General features: G+C 41.7%; 1 protein-coding gene and 1 long non-coding RNA gene across 2 annotated transcripts in view; both read left to right on the plus strand.

Moving 5' to 3' along the window:
- Positions 1 to 13,348, plus strand: part of LOC309383824 — a 96,874-nt gene that overhangs the window by 42,005 nt on the left and 41,521 nt on the right. The window lies entirely within an intron of this gene.
- Positions 1 to 13,348, plus strand: part of LOC309383578 (alpha-2-macroglobulin-like) — a 76,573-nt gene that overhangs the window by 29,829 nt on the left and 33,396 nt on the right. Inside the window, exons 15-18 of the mRNA XM_081936309.1 lie at positions 1,155 to 1,304; positions 3,062 to 3,226; positions 4,254 to 4,317; positions 6,377 to 6,593. Of these exons, the coding sequence (XP_081792435.1) occupies positions 1,155 to 1,304; positions 3,062 to 3,226; positions 4,254 to 4,317; positions 6,377 to 6,593 (596 nt within the window). The remainder of the gene's footprint in view (positions 1 to 1,154; positions 1,305 to 3,061; positions 3,227 to 4,253; positions 4,318 to 6,376; positions 6,594 to 13,348) is intronic.

Here is a 13,348-nt window from a genome sequence, read left to right on the forward strand (position 1 = left end):
ATACTAATGCATTATATATAAATGTACGCTATGGGTATGGAGGGAGGGGGGCCTCACACACTTTGCAACTGCCAAAATTTGTATACCTGTCCATTTACCCTTTTCCCTATAAATTTTGAAAAACCAATAAAAATTTTATTACAAAAAAAAAGATTACAATATACATGACAAAGATGACTTCATTCCATTCATTTTATTTATTGGAATTTGTCAAACAAAAATGAGAACAAGAATAAGAGAATAAAAATACAATAACAGGGACAATAGGCACATTAGTGCACTTATGCACAACCCCTGTACTGACCACTTAAGTATGACATAAGATGTGTGAAAATTGGTAGTTGAGACAATTGAATCAAGTAGGGCATTCCAGACTTTGACAACTGTATTACAGAAATCATATTTTTTACAGTCAAGTTTAGAACGATTTACATTGAGTTTAAAGTGGTTGTTTGCACATGTATTATTGCGATTAAAACAGAAAAAGTCATTTATAGGTAAAACATTGTTAAGGTGATAATGATTTAATAGCTGACCAGCTGCTGTAAGGCTGTAAATGGAGATGATGAAATGAGAATGAGTCAGCAGGGTTACTGCCACTTTAAGAAGCTGTCTATATAAGAGAGGCCATGTGTTCTATCTCCATTGTAGTTCTCCATGTATTCTCTCTGTGTGTACTTCCATGTTAGAGTTGAAGATTGATTGATTCCCTGGTTTTGCCGTGTGTGTATGTTTGTGTTTGTGTGTGTGTATATATACATACATACACCCACACCCACATCTATACTTGTACCTGTACCTGTACACATAGATACATAGATACATAGATCAAAATATCCTAAAAATACAAGTTCCAGGTGTAGTTATAAAAGAAGAGACAGACCATTGCGATCTCTTGAAGTTAAAATATATTATCCACTTAGGTTTCGTTAGCCTCTGCTAACATCGTCAGAGTGTAAAAATTACCATTAAAGAGATATCTGCCTTTATACATAATTAATCAATTTAGCCATTGCAAGCATGATAGGCCCATCCACCAAGACTTTTCTCATGAAGTACTTCTGGATAACTTTCTCCTTCTGGATAATTTCTCCTTCCATTCATTCCACACCGAGAGGAAGTAGCTTTTTCAAAGATCTGGTTTATGTTTACAGGCCAAACTGTGGTTTTCTGAGCAAGAAGGTCTGCCTGGCCAGAAAACCCAACTCCATCTTTCAGCCAACCCTGGTTCCCTCTGTGCCATCCATGCCGTTGACCAGAGTGTCTTTCTCTTGAAACCTGAAGCCGAGCTCTCCCCTGAGAAGGTGAGTTCTGACTGCATTTCATTTGGGGTCCAGATATGTCCTGGCTCCTGCTGGTTTCATCCCAAGATTTACTTGTCCATAGAGATGTACTTCAAATAGGATCGCTTGCAGCCATTTATTTACAATTTACACCAGAAGATAGCAGTCACAACTAAATTTAAGAAGGTAGGGGAGGATTGCAGGGAAGGAGAAAGAAAGAAAATTGTCCATAAATTAATTTTAGGGGAAGAAAATGTAGGAAAAATAGAAAGACAAAGCATGTGGACTGAGGGTAGCCCAAAATCACAGTCCAGAGATTTTGCCATAATGCAAAGTAGTGTGTTATGGTGAACACACTACTTTGGTGAAAGTAATGGATTAGGAATAGAATCCCTGAGGAACTTTGAGTCAGTCCCCTTCTCAGAGTATCAAGGTTCTGACTGACAAACACAACCAACCAAGTAACCTTGAGACGATCCAATCTACAGTAAACTTTATTGAGTACATCATGTCAGCACAGATTGAAGCAAAACCAACTCTAACTAGTTTCCACAGTTTTCACATAATTAAAGAATAGAATCTCCCTCCCGCCCCATAATTGCAGGTCATGTTGTCCAATTAAATGTCCAATTGTTGTTATGGAAAACTGTCCGAGTCTTAGTAGAACATCTGGTTAGATGACCTCGGTTCCCAGGGGACGATTTCTTGTTGCTTTCTGGAAATGACATCCCTCCCCCCCCTGACTCTGTGGCAGCTGAAAAGTGACAATGGCTGCAATCAGCAAAATCTCCCTTTGAAATTGACACAGAGTCCCAGAGCCATTCTGGAGTACTGGGGAAGGACACAGACTAAGAAGCCAAATTCTGGTTCTCCATCAAACGTTGATGCTTGCTTGGATCACTCCTGAATTCTTAACCCAGCCTGTCTCAGTGATGTCTCAATGTAGAATCATCTGGATCAGCAGACGGCCTCTGCTTTGAGATTTCCAGTAAAAGAGAACTCATCATTTCATGTGGCGGCTTGTAATGGAATGTGAGAATGACCTTGGAAAACGGACAAAAGAGATTCTGCCTAAGGAGCTCAAAATGAAATAATGAGCAGAGAAAGAAACGTGGAAGGGACCTGCCATAATTGATCAACTGCTAAAAAGACGTGGCGGGATAACTTTCAGCCTTGCAAGACTCTATTAATGTGGCCTTACAATTAACTGATCTTATTGTGTTTGTTGTTTGGTCTGCTGAACTTGAGAGACTGATACCAACCTTGCAGGTTTGAAAGTGCAACTCACCTGCTGTCTCTTTTTATCATCTGATTGGTTAGGGTGGATTCTCACTACATTTCTTTCTCTGTCCATTACTCAGCTTCAGGTTTGTCCTTCTTTTATCTGATCTCTCTGCCTCCCCTCATCTCCCAAGGCCATTCCCCCATTCTATCAAGAGCCATGGTGGTGTGCAGTGGTTAGAATGCCGGTACTGGAGGCTAACTCACTGCTTACTCCAGGTGTTCGATTCTGACTGGCTCAAGGTCGACTCATCCTTCCATCCTTCCGAGGTTGGCAAAAATTAAGACCCAGATTATTGGGGGCAATAGGCTGACTCTTTAAACCACTTAAAGAGGCCTCTAAAACACTATGAAGCGGTATATAAGCAGTATATATAATGTGCTATTGTTAAGTGCTACTGCTATTGCACAGTCTGTTTCATTGGCTGATAGCTTGATGGGCAGGAAGTTCCTCTAGCCCAAATCTCCATCCTCAGTTGCAGCCTTTCTGATTTCAGGTTTACAACTTCATTCCCAAGAAGGACTACATCTTCTCTACTGACCTCTTTAAGGCTACATTCAATATTTATCCCTGTCCTACAGAAGAACCATTCAGTAGTGAAAGCAATGGCGACCCAGTGGATTTTCTCCCTGAAGATGGGGATACTTACAACATATTCAGGGTAAGCATCAAATCTATGATTCTCCACATGGGAGATGCTCTCATTAAGTAAGGAGAAGTGCGTAGTAGCTTCTCTGCTGAGCTGAAGTAGACTTCTGGTATCTTCCTGGGCAGATCCATAGGGATATAGTTTCCTTGCATGATCCAATCTGGGTCAGTCACTGGGACCAGAGGTTTTGTTTTCTAGGTCTCGTGCTGGAGCCCATCCTCAGGAAACTAGCACACCTTCTGGTAGAGAGATGTTCCCTGAGGATGGGCTCCAGCATGAGTCTGAAAGCTTGGAAGACAAAATATCTTGTCCCGGTAGCTGACCGAGATTGGATCCTGCAATCCCATTATCCTGGGACACGTATTGTCGCCTTCATTCATGATATACTTTCCTTATTTTCTTAATGATTTGTCCCTCCTAACCATTTGCCCTGGGATTTAACCTGACCTTACAGGTGGTCCAGTGGTGAAATTCAATTTTTTTTACTACTGATTCTGTGGGTGTGGCTTGGTTGGCATGGCAGGGGAAGGATACTGCAAAATCCCCATTCCCACCCCACTCTGGGGCCAGCCAGAGGTGGTATTTGCCGGTTCTCTGAACTACTCAAATTTCCGCTACCAGTTCTCCAGAACTTGTCAGAACCTGCTGAATTTCACCCCTGAGGAGGTCCTCAATTTATGACCATAACTGAGACCCAAAATTCTATTGCTAAGGGAGACATCTGTTAAGTGAGTTTTGCCCCATTTTATGACTTTACTTGCCACAGTTGTTAAGTGGATCACTGCACCAAGAGTTAAGAGTCGTAATGGCACAGTGGTTAGAATGCAGTACTGCCAATTTTCATCAGTTGCTTGTCCCAAATGGGCAGCGATATGTACAGAGGATGCAGCATTATGAAAAAAAATTATCGGACAGAGTTTAGACAATAATATATTCCTTAAGGTTGGGTATATTGAACGTACTGAGAATAAACAATGATCATTCGTTTTCATGAGCAGAAAGAACTGTTCCTCAGTGGCTTTTTTGCTTCATCTGGTAGGACTTCGGCGTGAACATTTTTACCAACACCAGGCTAATGATCCCGCGTTACTGCTCCGACCATGGTAAGATCTGGAATGGGGAGAAAGTGATAAGGAAAGGGATCTTTTACAATCAAACTACTTCCAGGATTGTGTGCTGGAACTCTTGCATGGATGGAGACCCCGATAGCTGAGATTTGATTCTATGTTCCTCTGTTCCAGAGGGGTTGAGAGGGAGTTGTTCCTTTGTTGCAGGAATTGGGTATGTTTACTTTAGTCTAATGAAAAGAAGGATTAGGGTTGACATGATAACGGTCTTCCAATATTTGAGGGACTGCCATAGAGAAGAGGGGAGGTGTCAACCTATTCTCCAAAGCATCTGAAGGCAGGACAAGAATCAGTGGTTGAGAGCTAATCAAGGAGAGGACCAACCTAGAAATAAGGAGCTCTTTCCCGACAGTTAGAACAATTAACCAGTGGAACCACTTGTCTTCAGACGTTCTGGGTTCTCTAGCACTGGGGATTTTTAAGAAGAGATTGGCCAACCACGTGTCTGAAATGATATAGGATCTTCTGCTTGAGCAGCAGGTAGAAGACCTCCAAGGTACCTTCCAGCTCCGTTGTTTCATTTTTCTGTACCCTAGAATCCATATGATCTGCACCGTGCCATTGTTACAAATGATGTCACCACGTGGGCAACGCCATTTGCTTTCTCTTGATGCCCCCAAATCCTTGACCTAAACTCTCTTAAGCAATTGAGAAGAGTCATGGTGGTGCACTGTTTAGAATGCAGTATTGCAGGCTAATTCTGCCAACTGCCAGCAGTTCAAATCTCATCAGGCTCAAGGTTGACTCAACCTTCCATCCCTCCGAGGACAGTAAAATGAGGACCCAGATTGTTGGGGGCAAGAGGATGACTCTGTAAACCACTTATAGAGGGCTGTAAAGCACTGTGAAGCAGTTTATAAAGTGCTATTGCTATTCCTGACTTGTTGAGGACCCAAATCCTCACTTTTACAGAGACACATACCAGAGGGCAACGCAAAACCGAAACCGTGTATAAATATAAAGCAACAGATTCTCCTCCCATTGAAGCATCAATAGGCCAAAAAAAGCCCACCACTAAGCAAAACATAATTCACAGGGTTAACGTTAAGAAAAACCCCCTCAGTAAAAAGATATTTAAGGAAAAGTTTTTTTTTTAAAAAAAGTCAAGATGGCAGCCAGATCCGTGTGTGTGAAGCCTTTCTCTTTTTTTTTATGTCTGTCAATATAAAGAGGTGTGACTTTGACCACCCAATAGGAGCCACCATCTTGTCAGTTTCTGGTTTCCTCCCTCCTCCCCTCCTCGCATCAATTAGATAGAATGGAATAGAATTCTGAGAGGTTGATATTAATTAGAATAGAATGGAATGGAGTAGAACAGAACAGTTCATTTGGCCAAGTAGGATTAGACACACAAGGAATTTGTCTCCGGTATAACAGTTCTCAACGTACATGAAAGCAACAGAGTAACAATAATCATAATACGTAAAAAGGTTAAATCATGGCAACTGGATCAAAATTTACTAAACTGAGATGTTTCATTACTCATCAAGGTTTAACTCCTTATGTCAAAAGGAAACATTTGGGTTAGGCAGAAAGTCAAAGTGTAATTGAGTAGGACTTTGGTCCAGTTTGCTGTAATTTAACTTTTTTTTACATACTTCTGGCTTGGATGATTGGGTCTTCATTTACATCATAATCACAATACGATGCCAATAAGAGTGGGCAGTAGAAAAGATAAAAAGGATAGTAATAATACCACAGCCACACAAAATGAGTGACTATACTTAGACATCAAGCAACAGTTTCAATTGAGGGTCTGGTAGTAACCATCACAAAGAGGGTGGAGTTTACGGGGGAATCTAACAGGTGATGTTTGAACTCTGGTATAGAGTCCCATGAAGCAAAGAAGGTGGAAAGGTTGAGACTTCCAGTGGTGGTGAAATTAGGACATTGTTCCGCTGTTGCCCAACTGTCCGTAAGCCTCCAGTCATCCGCTGTGAATTTATGCGGACAAAGACCAAAACTGGACCTTGGAGGGGAGGGACTAGTAACTTCCGAGTACAACTCATCAAATGGCTTTCTCTCTGTGTTACAGTGATGCCAATGAAGGCTGGTGGTTTCCGAGAACCTGTAGATATGGCTCTTCGTGGGGGTTCTGCTCCTCGGAGAATTAAGTTCAAACCAGTCCCTGGAGTTGCTTTTGATGCTGGCACCCGTCCGGAGGTTGCCACTCCTCAGGTTGAGGCTGCCCCTCAAAGGACACTTCGGCGCTTCTTTCCTGAAACATGGATGTGGGACCTGGTTATTATAAAGTAAGTGGATGGCACAGACTAAGACAATGATGGCTGTTTTAGCACCGAGTGCCCAAAGTGTGCACATGTGTATCCCCAAAATCCAATGACGTGCATCCTGCATAAGTCCTCCATGCAGGCACCCCATCCTCCATGCAGAGCAGAGACCCAAAGACCAGCTGGCCAGTGGGTGGTGCATATCCATGCACAGCTCCCGTGCCTGCAGAGAAGGCTCTGCATACCACCTCTGGCATGAATGCCAGAGGTTCGCCATCACGGGCCTAAGAGATTCCCCTGGAGACCAATTTCTCCAACCTAGGGGGGCTTCCAAGCATGGAGGGCTATAGCTGCCCCCCTCCCATCATTCCCAATGGCAGGTTTGAGCTGGCTTGGCTGAGCGCGAAGGTAGTCGTAATCCAATATTTCTGGAAAGCACCAGGAGAAGTCAGCTGCCTCTGAATTTTTATCCACATGACAATGAGGAGGCTGCAAAGGTCGTAAGTTTGAGAAATGGTCATAAGTCACATTTTTCAGTGCCGTTGTAATTTTGAATGGTCACTAAATGAACTGTTGTAAGTTGAGGACAACCTATATTATTGTGTTAGATATCTGATTCATTGAGGTATTTTGCACAATTGCTCCAGGACTGAGCAATCTTTTATGCTGCTATCCCCCCCCCCCCCCAAAAAAATGTATGGTTAGTGCTAAATTTATAATCCTAATTGAGCATGGAATTATGGTTATAAATCATTGCAGTTGTAAATGACCTGGCCCTGATTTTTTTTTCCCCATGGTCATTAAACAAATACTATGATTGTTTAAAAAATCCTTTTTTTCTCAATGGGGAGTTGCTTGCTGGAGACCAGAATTCAATGCCAGAAATCAGCAAAAAAACCACTGCAAATCTCAGTCATGTGACCCCTGAGGCTGCAGATGGCTGGTTTCCAAGTGCCCAAAATGTAATAACGAGATTGGTGTGTGTGTGTGTGTGTGTGTGTGTGTGTGTGTGTGTGTGTGAATGCGCATGTGTGCAGCCATCAAAACTTTGAAAATGTGTAGCTTTGGGGTTGGGGACACATAACTTCAAGCAAGTTGAAGGAGAGAAGCAACTTAGAACTGAGGAGACACTTCCTGACAGTTAGAACAATTAATCAGTGGAACAGAAGTTGCCTCCAGAAGTTGTGAATGCCCCAACACTGGAAGTCTTTTAGAAGATGTTGGATAGCCATCTGTCTGAAACGGTATAGGGTTTCCTGCCTAGGCAGGGGGTTGGACTAGAAGACCTCCAAGGTCCCTTCCAACTCTACTATTGTATTGTATTATTAAGTGTTAAGGAGGGGTGGGTTTCAGCAGTACGCACCAATATACCCGTACCGTTCGTGAAATTTAGTGTGTCTTCCCGTACCTGTTCTTCTGGAGGCCGCATAAGTGGAACGCTCCCTCCCATGGCCGGCTCCCTTGCTCACTCCCCACGCTTGCCCAGTCGCTGCTTGCTCACTTGCCCCACCCATCCACTTCCTTTGCCAAAGTGGAGGATTGGGAGAAGCCCACGTGGTGTGTGCTCCCTTCTCTTTGACAGCTGCCTCGTTTCCAATGGGGGGGAAATCCATGCAGAAAAACTGGGACGCGCCCACCCCGCCAGGTTCCCCCAGGGCTCTGCGCCCCCTAGAAACAGTGGGGTCAAAGGAGGGTCCCACCCTGTCCTGGGATCCTCCAGGGAAGGGCCAGGGACCGCATTGGACCTCATTCTGGCCACCACGTCTCTCTCGTCCTCCATCGTGGGAGCCAGGCAAGGCAGCAGGTGCCTGTGCAACCTCATCTGGTGCCTTTGGTGCCTGAAGCCCACTGGGGCAGGACCAAAGATTTGGCACCCAGAGTCGGGGCGTGGGGGGAGCCAAGTCCCACCGATCTTGGCTGGCCCGAGCACCAGCTGCTCCTTTGCCCTCAGCTCCAGGGCAGATGACAGCTGCCCCCCCCCCCCCGGCACAGCCACCACCCGCCCACCAGAGAAAGGCAAAGCCGCAGGAGAGGCGGAGCTGTCGGTTGTGCCGGATGCCCAGAACTAAGACAGGGAAGAAGATCAAGAGACGTGGAGCCACAGACTTCCCCCTTTCCCCTGCCCCACAACTCGCCTTCTTGGATGGGACCAGGGTGCAAATGGGGTGAGTGGAGTTTGCGACCAACTTTAAAGTGAATGGGGCTGTTTGTGACTAAATGGGACAGAGAACATAGAGGGATACAAGGGAACATGGAGGTAATATAGTCCAACCCTCTCTCAAGGCAGGAGTCCTTACACTTCCTTCTCTTTGAGAGCTGTCAGTGGCAGACATGAGGGAAATGGTGTGTGTGTGTGTGTGTGTGTGTGAGAGAGAGAGAGAGAGAGAGAGAGAGAGAAAGATAGAAAGAGAAAGAGAGAGATGGAAAGAATGAGAAAGAGAAAGAATGAAAGAGAAAGAAAGTTGGAAAGAGAGAGTCACAAGAAAAAAGGAAGGAGGGAAGGAAGGAAGAGAAATAAAGAAAGTGGGGGGAAAGATACAAGAAAGAAGGAAGGAAGAAAGAAAGAGGAAGAGAAAGGAAGGAAAGAAAGAGAGAGAGAGAGGGAGAGACACAAGAAAGGAAGGAAGCAAGCAAGGAAGAAAAAGACAGGAAGGAAAGAAAGAAAGTTGGATAGAGAGAGACAAGAAGGATGGAAAGAAAGAAAGAAAGTTGGAGAAAGAGAGAGAGACAAGAAAGAAGGAATGAACAGAAAGAAAGAAAGTGGGGGAGAGAGACACAAGAAAGAAACAAAGGAAGGAAGAAAGAAAAAGAAAGAAAGGAATGAAAGAAAGAAAGTTGGAGAGAGAGAGACACAAGAAAGAACGAAGGAAGAGAAAGAAAGAAAAGTGGGGGAGAGAGACACAAGAAAGTAGGAAGGAAGGAAGAGAAAGAAAGAAAGAAAGAAAGAGGGAGGGAGAGACACAAGAAAGCGAGGAAGGAAGAAAAAGAAAGGAAAGGAAAGAAAGAAAGAAAGAAAGAAAGAAAGAAAGAAAGAAAGAAAGAAAGAAAGAAAGAGGGAGAGAGACACAAGAAAGAAAGAAGAAAGAAAAAAGAAAGGCAGAAAGAAAGAAAAAGAAAAATAAGAAAGAAAAAGAAACAGAACTTATGATCACAATTGAGCCCAAGATTTTGGTTGCTAACCAAGAACATTGTTAAGTGAGTTTCACCACATTTTCCAACTAGGCCACTCCCACGCGGTCACATGACCACTGAGCCACTCCCACAAAACAGGCCACACCTACAGAATACCGTAGGTTCTAAAAAAATTTGAAACCCACCACTGGTGTTAAGCGACTCCTTGGAATCAGTGTTAGGGATTATCCTGTGTCTCCTTGATGGAGTTCATTGCAGGTAATGACTTATGACCACATCTGGGCTTAACATTTCTGTTGCTAAGCGAGACAGTTAAGTGAATTTTGTCCCATTTTACAACTTGTTAATTAGTGACACGGTTGTTAAGTGAACCTGTCTTCCCTGTTGACTGTGCTTGTCCGAAGGTCACAAATGTCACCAAAGGGGATCACATGACCCCGGGGACATCGCGTCATAAATATGAGCCAATTGTGAAGTGTCCAGATTTTTTAATATTTTTCTTATTAGATAAACATTAAAAACATTGGACATAGTGTGACATTTCTGGCATAAACATTTCCATATAGTGATTAGATCTTACAACAATTACATTTTATATCCATTACATAGGTGTGTGTAGTCAGTCACATTACCTGTCCGTTGATCCTTTCTCATATATAATTACTAATCATACAGATACATATCCAATTCCTACCTATCACACATTTTTAATACCATATTTTCCAATTCTTAAGTTGTCTGTGTTTTTCTGTCCCGGCCTTTTCCCCTCATTTCTAACCATCGATACCATTTGTCCCAGATTTCGTGATATTCCGTCTTGCCTTTGTCTTTGAGCTCTAGAGTCAGTCTGTCCATTTCTGCACAAGTCAGTATCTTATTTATTATTTCTTGTTCCGAGGGAGTCTCTTTATTTTTCCATTTTTATGCAAAAACCAGTCTTGCTGCCGTTAAAATATGTAGCATTAAATATAGCCCACTTTTGCCATGTTTTTCTTTTGTGATCCCCAGTAGAAATAATCCTGGCCTCAACTCCATCTTTTGATTTAGCATCTTTTCCAAATACTTTCTTTTTTAAAAAAATTTTTATTGTTTTAATTAGACAGATAACACACACACACAACACTCTTCAATACGTCTTCCAGCTAGCATGTCAATTGGTTACAATTAAATTCCTTGCATTACTACAATCATTCTTTATACTTCATTCAAATTGAATTGTGCATTTTAAACCAAAGAGTGTACCAACATTCTCCTTTAACTGCATTTGTTTGAAAGTACTTTTATCCAGAATCATTCGTATTTATATTATAAACATTTTAACACCGACAACAATCTGTAAGAGCTACCACATTCTACTTATTTATCGCCTAGGATTCTTATTTCTTTCCTCCATCCACCTATACCATTTATCCCATATCTGATAGAATTCTGATTCTTCTTTTCCCTGGATTTCTTTAGTTAGCTTGTCCATTTCAGGACAGTCCATCACCTTTCTTATTATTTCATCTTCACTTGGAGTTAGCTTGTTTTTCCATTTCTGGGCATAGGCAATCCTTGCCGCCGTTATTATATGCAATATTAAGTACTGGGTTTCTTTTTTGAATTTTGTAGGCAGTAATCCTAATAAGAAGATTTCCGGTTTCCATTCTATTTTAACTCCCGTTATTGCCTCCAGCCAGTTTTTGATCTTTTTCCAAAACTTTTTAGCCTCCTCACAGGTCCACCATAAGTGGTAATACGTTCCGTGTATCGATTCGCATTTCCAACATTTTGGGGATGTATTTCACGATATTTTAGCTAACCTTGTTGGTGCTAGGTGCCATCTATAAAACATTTTATACTGGTTTTCCTTATATGCGACTGAGAGTGTCATTTTTAAGTTTGTTCCCCCAAATTTTTCCCATTTGTCTAATTCAATATTGTGTCCAAAGTTCTGTGCCCATTTTATCATTTGTTCTTTCACAATTTCCTCTTCCATTTTGTATTTCAGGAGAAATTTATATATTCTCCCTATCATTTTTCTATCTGGGCTTTGGATGATTTTATCCAATTCGTGTGATTCTGTTTCAATGTCATATAATTTGGTATCATTATTGTATTTAGTTTTGATTTGCAGGTAGGTTAACCAGCCCACTTTCATGTTCTGTTCTGCCAATTCTTCAATTGCCAAATACTAACTTATCTGGTGCCAAAAAGCCCCAGCTTTTGTGCACTCCCACCACATTTGGGAGAAGGTCCCTAGTGCAGCATTTCCAACACTGTAGCGATAAGTTTTTGTTGATTTCTGCTAATCTTATGGGTGGGATGTGCCACCTATAGAGCATCTTGTATAAGTTTTCCTTATACAAGGTGGCTAAAGTTAACTTTTTGTTTCTTTCCCATAAGTCTTGCCAATTGTCCATGCTGTAACCAATATCGAGATTGGACTTGTAAGTAAACCCACCATTCCAGTTCTATTCCTTCCTCCTACAATTCTCTTCTAGATTTTAGTTCACCTCCTTCATTTAGTATCTCCTTATAAGTAATTATTTTCCCTAAATTAATAAAATTCGGATACACGAACATCTCCAACGTCGATAACCAGTTTGGGGTTTCCATGTAGTTTTGTTGTTTAATCCTTAACCGCATATCAAGTAGAGCTCGTCTTATATGCTGCCTCTGGAAGTACTGGTGGACTTTATGTTTTCCATCCCATAGGAAGATGTGCCACCCCCATTTGCATACCATGACCTTCCAATGCTAATAGTCTTCTATTTATAAGTCCTATTCATTCTTTTACCTATGTCAATGCTGCCACTTGATAGTATCTTCCCCAATTGGGCAATCTGAATCTTCCTCTTTCCTTGGAATCTTGTAAAAGTTTCAACTTAATTCTGGGCCTCTTTCCTTGCCAAATAAATTTAGATACCATTTTGTTTACATTTCTGAAATATTCTTTCTCCAATCTTATTGATATATTTTAAAATAAAAAAAGTATTTTGGGTAAGATGTTCATTTTGGCTGTTGCTATTCTCCCCATGAAGAAGAGCTATAACTTTTTCCACCGTTCTAAATCCGCCTTAATTTTGTCAAATAGTTTATTGTAATTATCTGCTTTGAGTGTTGTGCATCTCACCGTTAATTGTATTCCTAAATATCTCACTTTCTTTGCTATTTGAATGTTTATTCTCTCAACCAATTCATTTTTTCTGCCCATTAGTCATATTTTTCACTAACATCTTACTTTTTTCTTTATTTACCTTCAAATCGGCTGCTTCCCCGTATTCTCCCAGTTCTTCCATTGGCCTCCTACCAGACCGCAATGGTTTTTCCATAACACCAGATCGTCTGCAAACGCTTGGAACTCAAATACTTCCTTTTTACTTTCTAGACCCTTAATTTGCTCATCTTTTTGAGTTATTCTAGTCAAAACCCTCAATGTTAATACAAATAATAGTGGTGATAGTGGGCACCCTTGCCTTGTGCCTTTTTGGATTTTTAAGCTTTGTGTTGTATCTCCATTTATTACCATTCTGGCCACTTGATTGTAATAAATGGCCTTAAACATATTTATGAAGTTTTCACCAAATTCCATGTACTTTAACTGGAAAAACATAAAATCCCATTTAACATTGTCGAACGCTTTTTTGTGGGAAGTGTCCACATTT

This window comes from Natrix helvetica (assembly GCF_964273705.1).
Source record: "Natrix helvetica genome assembly, chromosome: 1".
NCBI classification, from domain to species: Eukaryota; Metazoa; Chordata; class Lepidosauria; order Squamata; family Natricidae; genus Natrix; species Natrix helvetica.